The sequence below is a fragment of the Pseudorca crassidens genome, chromosome 12 (assembly GCF_039906515.1).
Source record: "Pseudorca crassidens isolate mPseCra1 chromosome 12, mPseCra1.hap1, whole genome shotgun sequence".
Lineage (NCBI taxonomy): Eukaryota > Metazoa > Chordata > Mammalia > Artiodactyla > Delphinidae > Pseudorca > Pseudorca crassidens.
Genome location: NC_090307.1, coordinates 70,991,484 through 71,009,060, shown reverse-complemented (window position 1 = coordinate 71,009,060; position 17,577 = coordinate 70,991,484). Strand labels below are relative to the sequence as shown.

General features: G+C 56.7%; 1 protein-coding gene and 1 long non-coding RNA gene across 8 annotated transcripts in view; one reads left to right on the top strand and one right to left on the bottom strand.

Moving 5' to 3' along the window:
• LOC137203699 (uncharacterized) overlaps positions 1-3,911 on the top strand; it is a 57,086-nt gene extending 53,175 nt beyond the window's left edge. For all 4 annotated transcript variants that reach the window (XR_010933248.1, XR_010933246.1, XR_010933247.1 and 1 more), the window contains one exon: positions 3,650-3,911. This is a non-coding gene — a long non-coding RNA (uncharacterized lncRNA). The remainder of the gene's footprint in view (positions 1-3,649) is intronic.
• Positions 1-17,577, bottom strand: part of TTC28 (tetratricopeptide repeat domain 28) — a 594,638-nt gene that overhangs the window by 6,278 nt on the left and 570,783 nt on the right. For 3 of the 4 annotated variants that reach the window (XM_067700377.1, XM_067700380.1, XM_067700379.1), the window contains 8 exons: positions 13,905-14,084; positions 11,527-12,247; positions 9,059-9,183; positions 6,565-6,796; positions 5,895-5,971; positions 4,352-4,375; positions 3,646-3,775; positions 454-561 (listed from right to left, as the gene is read on the bottom strand). In XM_067700377.1, the coding sequence (XP_067556478.1) occupies positions 454-561; positions 3,646-3,775; positions 4,352-4,375; positions 5,895-5,971; positions 6,565-6,796; positions 9,059-9,183; positions 11,527-12,247; positions 13,905-14,084 (1,597 nt within the window). The remainder of the gene's footprint in view (positions 1-453; positions 562-3,645; positions 3,776-4,351; positions 4,376-5,894; positions 5,972-6,564; positions 6,797-9,058; positions 9,184-11,526; positions 12,248-13,904; positions 14,085-17,577) is intronic. The other variant, XM_067700378.1, reaches the window with a different exon arrangement.

Here is a 17,577-nt window from a genome sequence, read left to right as displayed (position 1 = left end):
ATATCACCTTTGGCCCTCTCTCTCTGAGCACATTTATCAGCAGGCCCTGCTGGTCGCCTTCAAGCCTTGGCCACCATCCGAGCCAGCATTTAGCCTCACTTGGCCTCTTGAGAATGGCAGGCAGGCTTGCCCCAGGGTCTGAAAAGTGCCTCGCAGGCCCGGCTCTGGGCACCACTGCTCCCTCATCATCTCTGCTGCGATGCCACCCTCACTTCCTTAGTCCCTTAATCTGCACGTTTTCTGCAGAGCACATGGTGGCACCTCATCTAACATATACTACATATATGCTCATCGTAAGTTGAGTTCCACGAAAGCAGGGAGTTTGTTTACTTGAACATTCCGTAACACACAAAAAGGTTCGTTCACTTAATTCTTCCTCTTCCCAAACCATAATCAGGGTCATGCCCGTGGCTCCTGGGGGCCACTTGGGGTGGCGCCACGTGGAGCTCTTACCGAAGAGTGCGAGCAGGGCTTGGAGCGCAAAGTGCATGGTCCGTCGATTGGCTTGTTTCCCGGTTTTCAGGATTACTTCCTCCTGACCAACCTCACAGAGATCAAAACCTATAGAAACAAAGAATATAAACACCTGCTTCCTTAGGGAAGATTCCATGTCCTAAAAAGGATTAGGGCTCCTCTCATACAGTCCCAGGGGAACCCCTGCAGACCCCCCAGAAAGCCCCGCCTGGGCCCCCCACCTGCACGTCAATCATGTGAACGTCAAGTCACGTGAACCAATGGGGGCCAGCTCTGCGACCATCACACCTGCTCAGCGTGGCTCCCCCTTGCTGTGTGTGCACCTCTGTCCCTTTGTAGAGCGCTGAACTGCATTCTCCAGAGGAGAGGGTGGGAATTAGTAAGGCTCATTAACACTTGTCTCCATTCTTTTGCAGAAGAACAGTCCACTTAAAGAATACTGTCCAGGACAATGGCCACTCCGTTCGGCATTAGGTCCAATATTTAAAGCTAGTGCAGGGGAAGGTGGAAGCTTCTCAAGGGCAAGGACAGTGTCTCCATGTGTGGTCAGTGTCTGCCACAAGGGCTCTGAGATGAGCTCTCTCTGATGCTGCAGAATCTGCTGTAGGCTGAACTGCCCTGCAGGCACCCGCTCCTCTCTGCCAGAGCCTAAGGGGCTGCTCCTGAGCCTAACAGTCCTAATGAGACACGGAGCTGGCACAGCCAAGGGCAGGAGCCTCCTGAGCAGGAGGCTGCCTAACGAGCTGTTGCCACAGCACTTAGACTCATCAGGGGCCATTACAGAGGCAGCCAGCACGTCTCCCGGGAAGAATGTAGGAGGAAGAAGCCAAACAGACACCACAGCCAGTGCTGCGTCCATAGGCGGTGCCACGAGCAAGGAGTTAGGGCCTGGGAGCCTCAGCATGGAACGTCTTCACTCACCTCCTCAGCGGATCACTGAGCTCTGCCTGAAACAGTGCAGATGCTCGGTGCCGGCAGCCAGGGGGCAGGCCCTGTGATCCCAGGCCCTTCCCCTCTGACCTCACAGTCTTCCCACAATAGGGACCCATGACACTTGATGGATGACGGAGAGCATCCGCCAAAGGAGAAATCTGTCTCTGCCTTTTTTATTCTTGTAACTCTGATATTGGTTCTGACACTATCATTCCTTTGGGAATTAGATTCAGTAGAGTAGCCACTCAGCATTCGGGTTGCTATGGGACATTTTCCTCTCTGAACTCAAAAATAAACAGTCCCTGAAAACAACAGGAAGGTCTCAGGGAACTCAGCACTTTGAAAACAAATATCTAATAATATAAATGTAACATTTTTAGTTAGAAAACTCTATCAAAGTAATTTGAACTGGTTGCTCTAATAGAACTGAGTCGTCTAAATAAACCACAGCTCTGTGATGGGTGTGATGGTGCCGAGGGCTGGAGGGGGCGCTTCTCCCCAGTCTCAGTCCAGAGGACTTAAAAATCAGAAGTATGTACACCCAGCTCACCCCTTGAGTATCACTGGGATTTGCAAAGTACAGAGACGTAGAGGAGCATCAACAAAAGTCACCTAGGATCCCAACACCAGAGAGAGCCAGTGACACACCTGGCAAAGGGGCATCAGAAACAGCCTGTCCACAGGGGAGAAGGGCTGGCTCTGTCACACCTGCACTCGAAGGGGGGCTGAGGCCCTGCTTGAGGACAAGAGCTTTTCTTTTATACAGAAGGGCCTTGGCTTCGTTCTTGCCTCACCCTGCAGCCCATCACAAAGGTGAAGAGACCCAACCTGGGCGTGGACCTGATCTTTCTCACCCTTGCTCCATCTGCTCCTGACTTACCTATTCAGATATAAATTTACTATGTTTACACCAAGAAGCCTCTGTTTTAAGTCCACAGAAAACAAGCAAATAGTACAAATCATAAAGGACATCAAAGCATCTACTCACAGGGGATTTGGAGCCCCTGCGGGGCTGTGTGGCTTTCCCCCTTTACCTTCAAAAACAAATGGAGCCTGCCCTAAGCTGAGTTGGGCTGGGAAAGGTCATCTACAAATGGACTAGCAAAGATGGCCCAATACTGAATATCCAGGCCTCCCAAGCAGAAGAGAAGTTCCTTAAAAAGGAATCTGCCCTGCCATGTTTGACGGCTGGTCCCTGTACCAGTGAATCCAGGCCATGTCAACCTCCAAAGACGCCCCACTCCATCAGGTTAAAAACCAAGGGACTTCCACTGGCCTCACAGCCCCAGGATCTACCCCATCCTCTCTCATTTGCCCCCGTGTCCCCTGCACCTTGCCCAAGCTCACAGACACTCTTCCCTCGGCCTGGATATTTCATCCACAGGCTCTGGGCCTGCCAGCCTCCCTGCCTCCACCCCTCCAGCACATCACTGTGACCCCGATGCTTTTGTCTGTCATGGTGCTTCCTCACCTGAGGTGCTCCCCTTAGATTAGGTCTATGTCTGTCTGTCTCCCCCTCTAGCATGAAAACACTGGTAAGAGGGCAGGGCTTTTTGTCCTTTGCTCACTGCTGATCCCCAGTGCCTAGAACATTGCCCAACATAGAACAGGTGTTGAAAAACAAAAACAAAAAATGTGTGGAGTGAATGGCTCTCCGGCAAGTCTCACAGGCACTTAAGTGGGGCAGGAGGAGAGCAGCTTAGCCTCTTAAGATGTTTTATCAACAAACGCACCTGTGGTAAGAAAAGAGTGATATTGGGAGGTGCCTCAGTTGGGTTACAATGCTGAAAAAGGAAGAGTGTTCTGGATTGAAAGAGGATCCTGAAATAAGCAGTTCTAGGTCCCCGTGGTCAGTCAAAGGTGGTTTCAATTGTATTTTTTTCTGCCAAGTTCCAGTAGCCAGTGATAGGGACCAATATTGAAATCATTATTTTATGACTTGACTATTTTCTTTAATCATGGCCTGACTCCTAACAATACTTGAATCTAACAGATTCATCTTAACGCAATGACTACAAATGGGAGAGAGAAAATCATAATGTAGGGAGAGTGGGACAAAGCTGGAAGGCCATTTGGAAATTGTGCTAAAGCACTAGAGTCTGCATTAGCTATTTTTAAGTAATAAACTAAGAAAACACTAAGACCCTTGAGTCTATCAACCCAATAAAAATGAGAAAAATAAGTTTTTTAAAAAATAGAATGAAAGAAGCCAATGAAGTCAAGGATGCTCCATCCTACCTAGAGCCGCCAGGAATTCGTGACATCCCGGGAGCCGCCACAGCTGGACGCTGATGGAGACCTGAATGGGGGCTGATGCGAAGTCCTGCTCCTTCTCGCCGGCCTGCAGCTGGACCAGCACCTGGTGGAGCTGAGCGGGGAGAGCGTCAGCGTCCGCTACATCTGGCCCCCAGGGGTTTGTCCCCAAGTTTCTCTTGTGTCACCTGTCATTATCATCACTAATGACCTTACACGTGGGTAGCATCTGAAATTCTCTTTACGGTGCCTCCATGCCTACTGTCCTGCTGTCCTCTCTGTGGGAGCTCGAGGCCCAGGCCCCAGGCAGGGTTTCTGCTTCCAGCCTCTTCCCTCGCACACTGGCCACGGGGCTATGAGTGCAGGAGGGGACTCGGGGCCTAGAGGAGGGGTGGGGTCTCCCAGACACAACCTGCTGAATGTGTGAACTCCACCCGGGGCCTCGTGTGGGTTCACAGTGTGTTGCTCCTGCCCCTGCTGTTCTGAGGGAACTTGAAAGGTCAAATCAAGAGCACAAGAAGGGTGGAGCAGGAAAGGGGAGCCAGAGCGGAGACGGGGCAGACCACCTGAGCCAGCGGCACTGCCCCCCCAGCCTGAGCGCGTGTTGGCGAGACAGCAGTGCCAGGGGGACCTCGGGGTGGGCGGGTTGAGGGGCTCACCTGACAACAGTGCTACTCAGAGTGGTACTCACCATTCCAACCATATTTTTAACAGCCTTCGGCCAGCAGATTATAAGAAGAAGAAAGAAAAAGAGAGAAAGAAGAGAATTTAGACTTAAGCACAGGTAGTTACGCAACACAAGCTGATCACTGCTGTAGGAAGCACCACACCGGGCCCGCGGCTCTGACCCGGAGGGGAGAGGAGTGAGAGTCAGCAGGGACACACAGGAGAACGCACAGCCACGCCCAGGCCAGACATGCGCTGGGGGTGGGGGTGGGGCCAGGGTCGGCCAGGCCCTGCCCTTCCTCGCCAGGAGAGGGGGAGGGGCACAGTGGGCGCGGATAGGCCACTCTGTAGAGCAAAGTCCACTCTGGTTCCAGAGTGACTCGGAAATGCCTACCATCCCCCAGCCACTGGGGGCGGCCCAGGACGCTTCCCTGTGGAGGTCCCTGTGCTGCCACCAAAAGCTAGAAATTAAGCTATTGGCTGTTTGGATGCTCAGCCTGGCCCTGTAAATGTAACTCTAGCTTTCTCTTTTTGTAGAGCACAGGCTTGTAGCCCTCCTGGGTTCAGGATGTTTAAGTGTCTTCCTGATTCTATTCAACAAGCAGGTCTAACACACTTACTACAAAGTAGCAGAAACTCAGTGAAGGGGCCAGATGAGTGAGCTATGTTCCAAATCCAAGCTGGAAACCACCCCAGGTAGGGGGAGGCTCCAGGAACCAATCAGATTTGCAGAGGTTAACCCTAGATGGAGCAGCTCTATTTCCACATAGAAACAGTTCCGCTCAAATGAAATCTGCTGATATCTAATAATGTGTATTTTTCAAATTATTACACTGTAAGGTGACCAGAGAAAACTGCTCTGTGCTCTTTAGGGGTTGCTACACTGTCACCCCAGTGCTTGTTCCAGACCCTCACTGGCCAGTAGGAAGATCAGAAGCTCTTAGGCCAAGTTGGGAAGGGCCTACATGATGCTAAGGGTTAGAATCCTCCAATTCTCTGAATTAGATCTACATTCTCCTAAAAGAAAGCACTTTTTGAAAAGCTGCTAAGCAGTATCTTTCATGAGACTTGACTTTGTGTTCACCGCTGTGCCTCAGTGGTGGTTTTGTTTCAGGCAGGGGGTCATACTTTGATCTAAGAATAAGTATTGGAGCACCTGTAGCCACCCTGACGGGATGGCCCTACACCTGCTGGCTTGGGTAAGGTGGCTGCCACACTTGTCAATCAGCAGAAACAGTTGGTGGTTAGGGATGATAAGGTGCAGGAGACCACTGAATGGAGAGTTCAGGAAATGCCCTGAGATTACAGGTGACTGGGGCCCCTTAAGCATCCTCTGAGGCCCTTGGGACTCAGTGCCCAGGGAGGACACTGGGAGAACTTGCTCCTCTGTGCCTGCACCTGCTGGAGAGGGCAGTTCTACTCCCAGCCCTTGCCTTTTCCTTCTCATTACAAAAGCTGAAAAAAAGCAGTGAGGCATCACGTGCAGGTTCCTATTTGGGGCCAAATCACTGTCTTTCCAACCCAGCACAGTCCTCAGACCTGGGCTCAGCTGTCCTGGCTCAACTCACCCGGCTGATGAGCTGCTCGCCCGTCTCCGAGGCAGTGATGAGCTTGCAGAGGGCTTGGAGGGCAGGGTTGGGCAGACCTAAAGCAAGGAGGAGGCAGGCGTTATCCGGAGGGGCCTCTGCACCCACGGTCCTGCACCTTCCGAGGGGAATGCACCCCAAACGCTCAGCTTTGGTGGCATTTTCAGAAGCTCGGGACAGCCAGACGTGTGTATCCGTGTCTGGCTTGTCTCTGAGAAGGGCAGATGGAGGCAGGGCCAGTCCTGACCCTGCTGTGTCCTCCAGGTATATGGTCACATGCCAGGACCCCAACTAGTCGCTTAGGCAGCATCACCCGCTTCGAGTGAAACACAAAGGGCAGCCCTGAGCATCTGTGCCCCGCGTCACCCTGGGGTCAGCCACACAGCTCTGTCAGATCCGAAGCTGCTGAATAAATGTTAATAGCAGCTACTGTTTGCCCAGCAAGACCTCACGTCACCCCAGGAAGGGGCAGAGGATATGTTGCCATCAGATGGAAACACTAGGTCAGGAGCACTCCTTTCCCCCAGATCAGGAGGAGTCTGTGTCTGGGACTCCTCAGCACTTCTCAAGAGACCCTCGCTCCTCCCCACCTGAGACCCAGCAGGGACCGCGGCCACCCACTGCCCTGCTCAAGCTGTCAGCCAAGGCTCACCCAGCAGGGACTGGATGGTGCTGCTGCACTGCTGGAGCCGGTCGCCCGGGTCGGAGGTTGGGAAGAAGACAGCTGCTGGCAGGCCACTGGCCGGGGGGTCCAGCCGGAAGCCCACAGCGGTGAGGAGGGCCTGCCAGCCAGGGATGCCGCCCACTTTGTTCTCCACGCTCTGCTGGGATGTGTACATGGCGTTGCGCTGCCCGTTCTGAATGCGCTGCAGGGACTTCTCCACCTGCAGGGAAGGGGGGAGTGAGGTACCACTCTGCACGGGGTGGGCGGGGGGGGGTACCCACTTTTCTCTCCAAGTGGCTTTGGGGGAACACAAAGCCCGTGTGGGAAGCTCTGCAGGGCTGGCAGCTGCCACCAGGCACCCAGGCCTGAGGACCACACTCTGCAGCAGCAGCCAGTGTCTTGCAAGGGAGGGGCTGCTACCATCAGAGCCGAGGGCTGGAGGCTCAGAAGAGTCCTGTCCCTTCCTTAACCCAGCTCCAGGCTGTCTTCCACAGACACTGAAGTGACTTGTCTGAAAACCAGTCTCCGGCCAGGGACCTGCCCCAAACCCTGCAATGGCTGCGCCTCGTCACTGCAATGGCTGCGCCTCAGGCCTTCAGGACCCCCTCACTGCTCGTGCACCTCACACACACCAAGTAGTGCCCACCGTGGGGCCTTCGTCCCCCAGGCCTCCGACTCCTCCTGTAGCGCTGACCTCTGTGTCCTGTGTCCACCTGCACACGGGCCCCTTCCACCTTCCAGGGCCTAAATCAGTGCTGCCAGGTAACTGCCACCCTAACTCTCCCAGGGAGCGTCCACAGCACCTGCAACAGCCGCAGGCCTTCCCTCGGCGGTTTTTCTAAGGGAAATCTCAGTCCCTCTGAGATGTCACCTGCTCTGGGGCACATGTGCCGTCACTGGAGGGGAAGGAGAGTTGTCCAGGATGTCACTTGAGACTTTTCTTAGAGTAAAACCCTGGGGTGCTGGGGGCTGACATCAGAGGCTGGAGGAAACGCACGTTCCCGGGCAGGACAGACAGGCAGCCAGCTGGCTGTCCCCTGGGCTAGAAGGGCGCTAGAGACACTGTCCAGTGGATAGTTAGAAGGAGGAAAAGACTGGTGAACTTGACCCATGGCCCCTACACTCACCCCAGAAGATGAAGCCAAGAAGAAAGAGAAAACCCTTAGATGTACTCGAGGGGCCTCAAGGCCGAATGGGAGCGAAGAGGCCTGTCTCTTGCTCCACGGCCTGGCCTGGGAGAAAGCAAATGGGCTACAGCAAGGAAGAAGGGCACCTCTCGGGGAGAGAGGGCCCTGACAAGGGTCCTAGTGCTGAGCAACATAAAGGCTCCGTGCAGCTTCCAGGCACAGGTTAAAATCAGTTGAGAAAGTCTTCCCCCAAAATTCTCAAAGCACAAGAGCACATCCACCCAGTGGCAGGCAGCGTGGGTGCCTTGCGTCTGGCCCAAGAGCTGTCAGAGGTTTCAGCCTCCAGCATTCTTGTTCACACACTGATTTCTGTCAGGCCTGAAAAAACCTCCTTCAGGCAGACCCGAGCTTAAGAAATGTCCGTGACTGATCCCTCACTGGAGTCCACACAGAGCTGATGCCCAGCCTCATGGGCCGCAGCGTTCCCCTGGCCAAGGGAACATGCCCACCCAGAAGCCGGCCCTAGCCCACTGCCAGGACCTGTGGAGAAGCCTTCACTGGGCCCTTCCCTCCTGAGCACAGGCAGAGCCGTGTGTGCACCTCTAAGCTATGGGGTGGCTGTTTGCCTTGGGTTTGGAAAGAGCTCGGCTGTGGCGTGGGCTGTCCCTTATCTCCCCCTGCCTCACGGGGTCTGGGCTGGGGCTGCACTGGTCTTTCTGGCACAGAACTCCAAGGAAGCTAAGAATTCTAAATTATCTGAAACTGCCTTCCAGGTTATCAAGGTGGAAGGGTGGAACAAGCTTTATGGCACTGTTTCCTGGCCTGATTTATTTATAACCTTTCAATTCTGTAGAAAATGGCATGGGGCCTCTGTGTTCTCACCAGGGCCCCACCAAGAGTAGGGCTGGGCTTGGACTCTTCCAACTGAATTTAGGGAAAGGCCAGTGTCCTTTGATTATAAAATACCAGTTCTCAGTTACTGGGACCCTATTGTGTGCCAGCTACTCACCTTTTCTCTAACCCTCACGAGAACCTTGAAAAGGTAAAGTTTTATCCCCCCTTCTACTCGAGGAAGTTGAGGCTCGGAGAGCAAGGTCACTTGCCCAAAGCCATGGGGTGGAAGCACCCGTGGTCAGGCCCTGCTCCAGGGCCCCCCTTGGCCACCCCCCACAGGGTCTGGGCGAGGATGGCTGCAGCCATCGGTGTGACACTGCACACTGTGCCCACCACACAGACATCTGGGGACAACGTCCCCTCCACCTGCTCACGCCCCCCGGTGCTGTGGGATCCCTCCAGCTTTGCCCTGCTCCTTGTGCGTATCTGGCCGCCTCCCGCAAGGGCCCTGCGCCCCTTACCAGGTGCAGCAGCACTCGCAGGGCATCCCGCGCCCGCTCTGGGTGCTGGAGGATCTCGGTGAGGGCCTGGCCGATGAGCGAGGAGGGACTGTTGAGCTTCACATCGCTCCCGATGAGCAAGAACCCTGTGGGGAGCCCAGAAAGCACCTCAGAGTCGCCCTCACCCAACCCAGCTGGTCTCTACAGCTCATTTGTGCCACAGAGAGAGAGAGGCGTGCCAAGGACAGCTGCTCCACAGGCTGGACCGGGACGGCTAACTCACTGGGGCAGTTTGATACTCTTTTGCTGGGTGAGCTGCTCAGGAAAGCTGCTGAGGTAACTGCGCAGTGAGCAAGGCAGGAGAAGGCTGTGTGGCCCCCAGGGGCCTCCCTGGCTTGGCCACCATCCCGAGAAATGATCTGCCTTGTTTTCCCTGAAATTAATCTGTGTCGGTCTGGAATGTGCCCGGGGATGGAGGGGTGGGTGTGCCTGACTCCTCGGGGCCACCAGACGAGGGGACAGGAGGAGGTATTTCCCAGTTGTAAGACGAGCAAACGGAGCCTAGGCTGGGGAGGAAGGAGCCACACGTCTGCCTGGATCCTGTCCCCCTTCCTCTTCCCCAGCACCCACTTCCATAAGCAGGGCCTGGGGGAGGTACACAGCGGAGCAGCCTCCCCCAGCAACTTTAGGAGCAACCTTCCCCAAGTAATGGAGGGGAAGGGTTTTCTGAGAATGAATGTGCCAAGCCTGTTTTTAAGGGTAACAGGGCAGCATCATTAAACACCATTTCCCACAGAACAGAGTTGACTTTTCTATCTATTGTCTGTCACTGAAACTAAACAATGACAAAAATACCACGTCCGTAAGATGGGAAGATGGGAAGATGCGGGGTGGGGTTGGGAGGCCCTGTCAAGAATAAATGGCCAAGCACAGGGGCTGGGTCCCCACAAACCCTGCAGCACATTCTGCGGGACCACATGGTGCTCAGAGCCCCTTCTGACTGCTGAGAACAGATATAAACAGACACCATGTGCTGAGAACAATCATGGAAACCACGGGCGTGATCGCCTCTGATTTCCACATCTCCTGGCAGAAGAAGTCTGGCAACATGGCCAGGCCCAAACCCGCAGGGCCTGCCTGCCCCGTGCCTCGCAGATGGAGGGCCCAGTTCTGAGCTGAGGGCTGCCAGAGAGGAGGCCTGCTGGACCAACTGAATGTTTCTCTTCAGCCACGTGAGGAAACAGCATAGATTCTGCTTTGAATTTTGAATACCTTTTTGAACAAGACCACAGCTATGAGGTGTTTGTGAAGTAAACACGTTCCACTCCTCAACAACATGGCTCACCCACCCGGCACCAGCCCTTGGCCGTGGGCAACTTCAGCGCCACGCCCAGGGTGGCCCCTGCGGGCTCCTGTTTGCTGGCCACTGGGCCCGGGACGCCACGGCCCCGCTTCAGGGTTCACCTGCCTTTGGGGAACGACACCAGCAACCTCAGCTCACGTCAACTGGATTTACTTTGAGGGGAAGAGTAAAGTGAAAGTCATTTTGTTCCCAACTTTTAAACATATAAATGAATGGTATATTTTTTTGCCATTAAAACAATAAAATGTAAATGTTTGAAAATAGTATTTTTGGTGTTCCTCTGCTTCTCAAGGTTTAAGACACTTATTGTGGCATTGGTGGGATTGTCTTCTGCTCTGGAGGTCCTGGGGAGGTGTAGGGGCCAATTCAGAGAGACCACCACAAACTGAAGGATCATGAAGTGTGTCAGCAAAGCGGCCCTGCCGCAGGAGAGGCCTGGGTCTCAGCCTGTCGGGGAGGGTCTCCCACATGGGAGGGTCCACAGCGGGTCGCAGGTCATCGCACAGAGCTGAGCGGCAGACCAGGTGTCACAGGGAACATGCTCCCTCCACCCCCAGGCCCTCATGCCCCTCACAGGGCCCTGCGGTGGGACCACCGGGCACACACGCCGCCGGCCCCTCATGCATCACAAGACGTTCAACCCACTCCTCAGACTGTCTCAAATGTGGACAGGGAGATGCCAGCACCACCACCGTCATCCCCTTGGTACCACTGAGGACACTGAGCTTCAGGGAGGGTAAGGAACCTGTCTCAGGCCACACAGCCTGATGTGGAGCTGGACCAAACCCAAGTCCTCCAATGACCAAATCTCAGGTCTTTCTGAACACACTGACTGCTCTTTCCTACAGTCTGGGATTTCATATGAGGGCCGTAAAATGGGTCACCCAGTATACACGACATCAGGAGGGGCCTGACATGTGCTCTGATGGCAAACTCTTCTGATGCTCCTGCTCCCAAGGCCACTTTAATGCCATAGTGAGGAGAGGCTGACTTGGCTCCGCCAGCGAGGCCCCCTCCCTGAGCCTCTCCGCACTGTCTTTCCCCAGCACCCCCCCCGCCCCCATCCTCACACCCCACCGCCCCTGACTGCGCCCCCAGGCCCTCTGACAGGTGCCCGAGCCCCTACCTGCCCAGTTGGAGGGGTGTGAGAAGGGCTTGCTGCTCTGCACCACCTTCATGGCCTCACCCAGGGCCGCGCTGGCCTTCAGGCCATTCAGCAGGGACGAGTACAAGGCGTGCAGGAACATCTTGGAAGCAGCCACGGGCACAGGCCACAGAGACACGAGGACACACTGTGCGCCGGCCGCCAGGAAGGCCCGCGTCAGCGCGATGACCCCGTCGGCTGTGACCTTGCTGTTGGACTCCTGGGAGGAGCCGAGAACCACTAGCTTCACAGGCAGCCGCAGGTCCAGGACGTCGGCGGCTGTGAGCAGCAGCTCCTGCAGCGGCGGGCAGTCCGAGATGCTCTCGCCATCGCTGGTGTCATCCTGCACCCGCAGGGACTCAGGGATGGTGTAGGGGTGGCCGAAGGAGCTCTTGCTGCCAGCGGGGGTGCCTTCCACACTGGGCGTGAGGACCAAGGCCGACAGTTTCCAAGAGATGTGGGTGGCAAAGTGGACGCACTCGGCCTGGGTCAGGGCGCTCATGACCCGCTCTTTGGTGGCCACGCTGCCCACCAGCGGCTGGCAGCCCAGCAGCTCGGACACCATGTAGGCCTCCTCCTCGGCTGACGGCATCGGGCCCCACAGCCACCTGTCCATCACCGCCGATGGGAGCTTGGGGTTGCCGACTACAGCCGCCATGGACGTGGAGCTGGAGTAGGCGGGAGGGTTCTTCCGCAGGTGAGACTGGAGGGGAGGGAAGACAGCAGACCACCCATTAGGGCTTCTCTGGGGCAGGCAGACGCCAGCTCTCCAGCAGGGCTGCACCTAGCGTGGCTCCACCCGATCTCCTGATAACTCTGTTCACTCTACTTTTCAAGACCTTTCTGACACAGGTGCATGTCCGACTGAGAATCACACCTGCTGGTGACAAGCTCTTGAAAACAATGAGACCAGATAGATGGCAGGAAGACCCCTTGACGTTTGTCAAGCTGGAGGAGGGTGGGACAGGGCATGTAGGAGGTGAGGGTGTGCAGGGCAGGATCACCTGCCCTACATCTCCCTCCCACAGGCTCCCCTGTGAGCCCCTCAATCAGGGGGAATCCACTCCTGATGCAACAGGGGCTCTGAGGGGTGATTTTGTTTAAACTTGCAAAAAGCAAGTCGCAGGGGAGACAGGGCCAAATTAAGTCCTTTAGAGGCACTACAACTGGAAAGATGAATAACATCACTGAATTATAACATCAGCATAAAGAAGCCCAACAAAGTTCTGATTTTCCCCTACGATGCCTTCTGATGTTTTTTGGGGAAAACATCACGTATCAAATTATTTCAAAATAATTTTTTGGTGTTTCCACCTGGTGATGCCTTAAACTGGGAAAGAGAAATGCCTCTCGGGTGCCTGTCGGGAGGCGGGACTCTTCCACTCTCTGGTTCATCTGTGCCTCCCAGGGTGCCCTGGCAGCAGGAGAGGTGAGTCGACCCTCCGTGCCGGACGGCACACAGCAGGCTCATGGATGGGATTCACAGTCAACCATGGACATGAGGAAAACTTGGAGAAAATCATTTCTTTCACCTTGAACTGATTCTGTCCCATGAGAAGTACAATTCAGCAACAAAAACAGTCATAACTAAGATCTCCAAAACCCGTGAGGCAGAAACTGACCTGGCTGGAACCATGCCAATGACCAAGGTCAACGGAGGCCAAGGCAGGTCCCGTGGGGGCCGCCCACGCCCAGGTCTGGGGCAGGAGTGTCGGGGCAGGAGGGAGCCCGGGTCTCAGGGTATCTGGGCGAGTTTAGAGAAGGGAGGGCTCAGGGCTGGCTCTGAAGGCCCTCTAGGTAGGTGGGCAGCGCCAGGGGTGGCTGTGGGCTAAGCCCTGACCTGCGGCGGGCCACTGTCACCCCCTTGAGTCCACAGAGTTCATCCCACACTGATTTTTGCTGAATGAGACCCAAGTCCTGAAAGCCACCCATTTGTTTTCGGTTCTTTGTCGGCCTGTGGGGCCCCTGCCCACTTGACGCTAATCCCATCTGTCTGCCCTCCGTGCCTGCGGCCCCTCTGCTGGGCACACTCGGCGCCCACTCAGCGGTCAGCTTGGCGGGTGAGCGCGGCCCCCAGGGCGTGACCCGCTTCCTCAGACAGGCGGCATGGCCTCCAGCCTGACTCAGTGCTGGGAGTCGCTCCCAACCCTGGTGTCACAGCAAAGCAACGCAGAGAGAAATGACACACATGGTGGCCTCCTGGGGTGGCAAAGGGTTCGGGAGGCTGTCCCCCTGCCTTCGGACGGATCTGCTCCAAAGTCACCCCACCAGCCGCAAACTAGGGAGTCCACACCTCCTCCTGCGGATGCCAGTCCAGCCAGAGGGACGGCGCCCCAAACACCCAGGCGGGCCTGACTTACCTTGGCCTGAGGACCGAGGGAGCGGATGGAAGGGACGGCGATGAGGGCGAAGCGCTCGTACAGGTACTCATTGGAGGAGCTTCCCTTCAGGAGGGCGAACGGGATGAGGTAGAGCTCCCCCTCAAGAACCAGGACCAGTTGCCGGTGCCGGCCCACAGGGCCGCTGGAGTGCATCAGGCCCTGCGGGGTGAGTGGAGCGGCTGACACACCCAGCGGGGGGGACGCCTGGGGAGGACCAGGCACCCCCGCCCCCAGGGGGGCCGCTCAGGGAGTGGGGGCGATGGGCGGGGCTCCCTCCCACCTGCCTCACAGGCGCCACCCGAGGAGGAGGGTAGAGGAGCAGGGCCAGGAGGGAGACTGCTGTCACCCGTCGCAAAGGGTGTCCCACAAAGACAAGGATCAGCCCGGGTCATCCAGATGTTTCTACAGATGGCAGGGGATTCATGCAAAGGGCAGCTGTCCCAGAAAGCACTGAGTCATGGTGCACCCGATGGACCAGGGCAGGATATGCTGCGTTGGCACAGGGACCCTACGGGCAGTGTAGGAATGACCCTGTCACACAGGCAGTGAGGTCTCAACCAAAGTGGGATGTGCTGTCCATTTCAGTGGACAGGAGGCGAGAGAACTGGCGTGCAGACAGAAGCTTTGGGAACCAGGATGACATCCCCGGAGGAGAAGGGTTCCGGATTCCAGGACCTCAAGTCACCTCAGGCCTCTGTGTCCCTCCCCCGAGGACAGGATGGCCCCATGGCCCCAGGCTCTGCAGGGGCTGTCCCCACTCGCTCCCCCGGTGCTGACAGGGAATCTGACACTGATGGGACCCCCATCACTCCTGAAAGGCCCAGGCGGGGACCTGAGGGAAGGGTGAGTGCATGCGGACCCAGAGCAGACAGACAGCCCTCACGCTCCAACAGAATTGCTCATGGAGACTAAGGCCGGATGAATCCGGATAACGCAAGTGGCAATGACTGTGAAAACCAGACTAGACATAGGCTAAGTGTGAATAAAGAGATGAAGCGGCCACAGGAGCCTGCGGGGAGAATGTGCAGGGCCCACAGACCGCGGGCACCAGGTGCCAGGTGCTGGGCAGCCCTGAGCCCTGGGGTGCTGGCTCGGGGGAGGGTCACAGCCGGGTCCCCCCCCAACATCCCTCTGTTGCCCAAGCCACTGCGCTCTGGAGGAGCGCGTGTCCACGGCCGCGCTGCTGTGGGCACTGGGCTGAGGGTGCAGAGGGCATTCAGCTAACCCAAAGGGACACGCGCCTGGTGGGACATTCTGTCTGTACAAACCCCCTGTGGCTTTCTTTCTTTTTTTAAAATTCTAGATGCATCTAAAGAAAGCAGAAGTAAAAATTACTGGGCCAACTGTTTCTTTTTTTCTTTAAGAGCTACTTTCCAAGAAAAGGTAAAAGTATCGCTGTACAACCCAGGAAGGAAGAAGTAGGGTGTGCACAGTGACCACTCCAGGGGTCAACTCCTGGGCTCCGTGTCCCCACCGTGGGCCGCACCGAGGCCCCTGCCTGGCCTGGCACAGGGAGGAGGCTCTGGAAGGCCCTCTGGAGGGCAGACTGCTGGCTGCTGCAGTGCACCTAGAGGCCCTGGGGGCCGGGCCGGAGCAGCTGGGCTGATGGTACCCTGACCTCAGGGATGGGTCAGCAGCTGTGACAGTGACAACTGCTCGCTGCCCAGCCAGAGCACTGCTGCTCGGCACGTGGGCAATGGGGGGGGCTCAGGCCACCTGCCATGGGCAGAACCAGACCCATCCTCGCCTGATCCGGGGTCACCAGGCATCACTGGACGGGGTGGCAGCCCTACCCCTGCAGACCTTCCCTGGACTCCACCTGCCAGGGCGCCAACCCTGATAAGTCTCTGTCAGGTGTCATTCCAGAGGTCACGGGCTTCACGGGGACACAGCACTCTCAGACAAGTCCCCAGTCACGACAGCACCTGTCACATGAAGTGAAGGTAGTTGAGGGGTGCTGGGCCAGGTAAGAGGCTGGACGCCGCTTAGAGAAAAGGTCCACAGGCAGCGTGCCTTTGAAGGGACTCTGCTAACTCCGCCCACAAGACTGTCTTGTCTGAGGCACAAGCCTTAAGAGGGTGATGTCACGTCCTGGGAAGAGCTCAGGTGTCTTCTGCGACGACTGATTTCTGATCTCTCCATCAGCCACTAGTGTCTAAGGTGGGGGACTAGGCGATGGGGAGCCACGTCAGTTCAGGACTCAGTCCCTGCTCGAGAGCTCACGATGATGCAATGTCTCAGAAAATAAAACGTGCACAAGAAACCACTACTGAGTGAGACCACGGAAGTGTAAAACGCCAGCCCCAGAGGGTGGGACACGATGCTGGGCCCGCCCCCCCGCCCCAGCTGCTGCTCTGCACGTGAGGGTGGGGAGGCCCCACCTGGGCAGACGAGGCCCATGGGGTACACGGAGGGCAAGGCTGGAGAGGGACTCGGGAGCCAGATGGTGGAGGCCTGAGGCTGAGCGGGAGTGTGGCTCTCGCAGGCTGTGGGGACCTGCATCCTCTGCTGCGGAACCTCTGATGAAGCCTTGAAAGGCAGCCTGCACCAACGAGACGGGCTGCTCGCGGTAATTCAGGCGAGGAAACGCAGCGGAGAAAAGGGGACAGGACTTGCCAGGACTTGGTGAAGAGTAGCCTTAGCAGCGAGGAGAGGGAAACGCCTCTGAAACTCTAGCCTGGGAGCTTGCGAGCCTGTCTCTGAACCGTGTACCCGAATTCATAGGTCCAGATCCTCCCAGGACAGCACCTCGCCGCAGGTTCTGGCCTGGCACGCACAGCCCTGGGTGAGGGCTCCAAACGGGACCCTTATCCAGCAGAGGGGAAGGAAGTGGGTGGTGGCAGACAGGCTGCATGGCAGACGGGCATCTCTGGTTAAAGGCAGCGGGAACACTGACCGAACGTGTTGGAACAGGGGCCCTGAAAGCTGTCCTCTGCATCCTGCCTCCAGGACACACGAGCGTCACCCTGGCACGGAAGGATCAGCCATAATCCAACGTGAACTTAAACACAGAGAGCACAGTCATGTCTATGCAAGCTACACCTCGTCTGTTAGACGGAGAAGAGAGAATTCAAGGAAGCGCTATTCTGCGCCTCCGTCTGCCAGTCTGGGAAGGGCTCGGTGGCTTCTGAAGCCCTGGGTTTGAAGGACAAAAGGGCTCCGCATCGCCCCCACACCCGCCACGAGTACAGTCCAACAAATGCCAGCAAGGACCCCGACTCTCTGACCCCTACAGTTTCCAGAAAGGTGTCTTCTGAAATAGAAAACACCGGGCCAAGTGCCCTAAAATCTGTTTATTCCCCCAGGAAGCGTGACCCTGCCTCTCGCAGCAAACACGGCTGGAGCGCTCGCGGCGCCAGGCCGGCCGGGCTGGAGGGGAGGCGGGCAGCGAGAGGACGAAAACGGGCGAAGCCCAGGCTTTGCAGAGAGAGGGCTCCTCTCCACAGGGGGCTCCAGGCGGCTGTTATCAGCTCCCACCTCAGCTCCCAACGCCCTGTCCTCACCTGCTCTTCACACGCTGCTTCCTGCAGCCGGTTCTCCCGAGCGAGCGACACGTGCTGCCCTGAGGCGTGCGTGCGTGCGTGTGCGTGCGTGCGCACGCAGGCGTGCGCACGCGTACTAAACCGCAGCCCCGCCGTGGCCCTGCCATCTG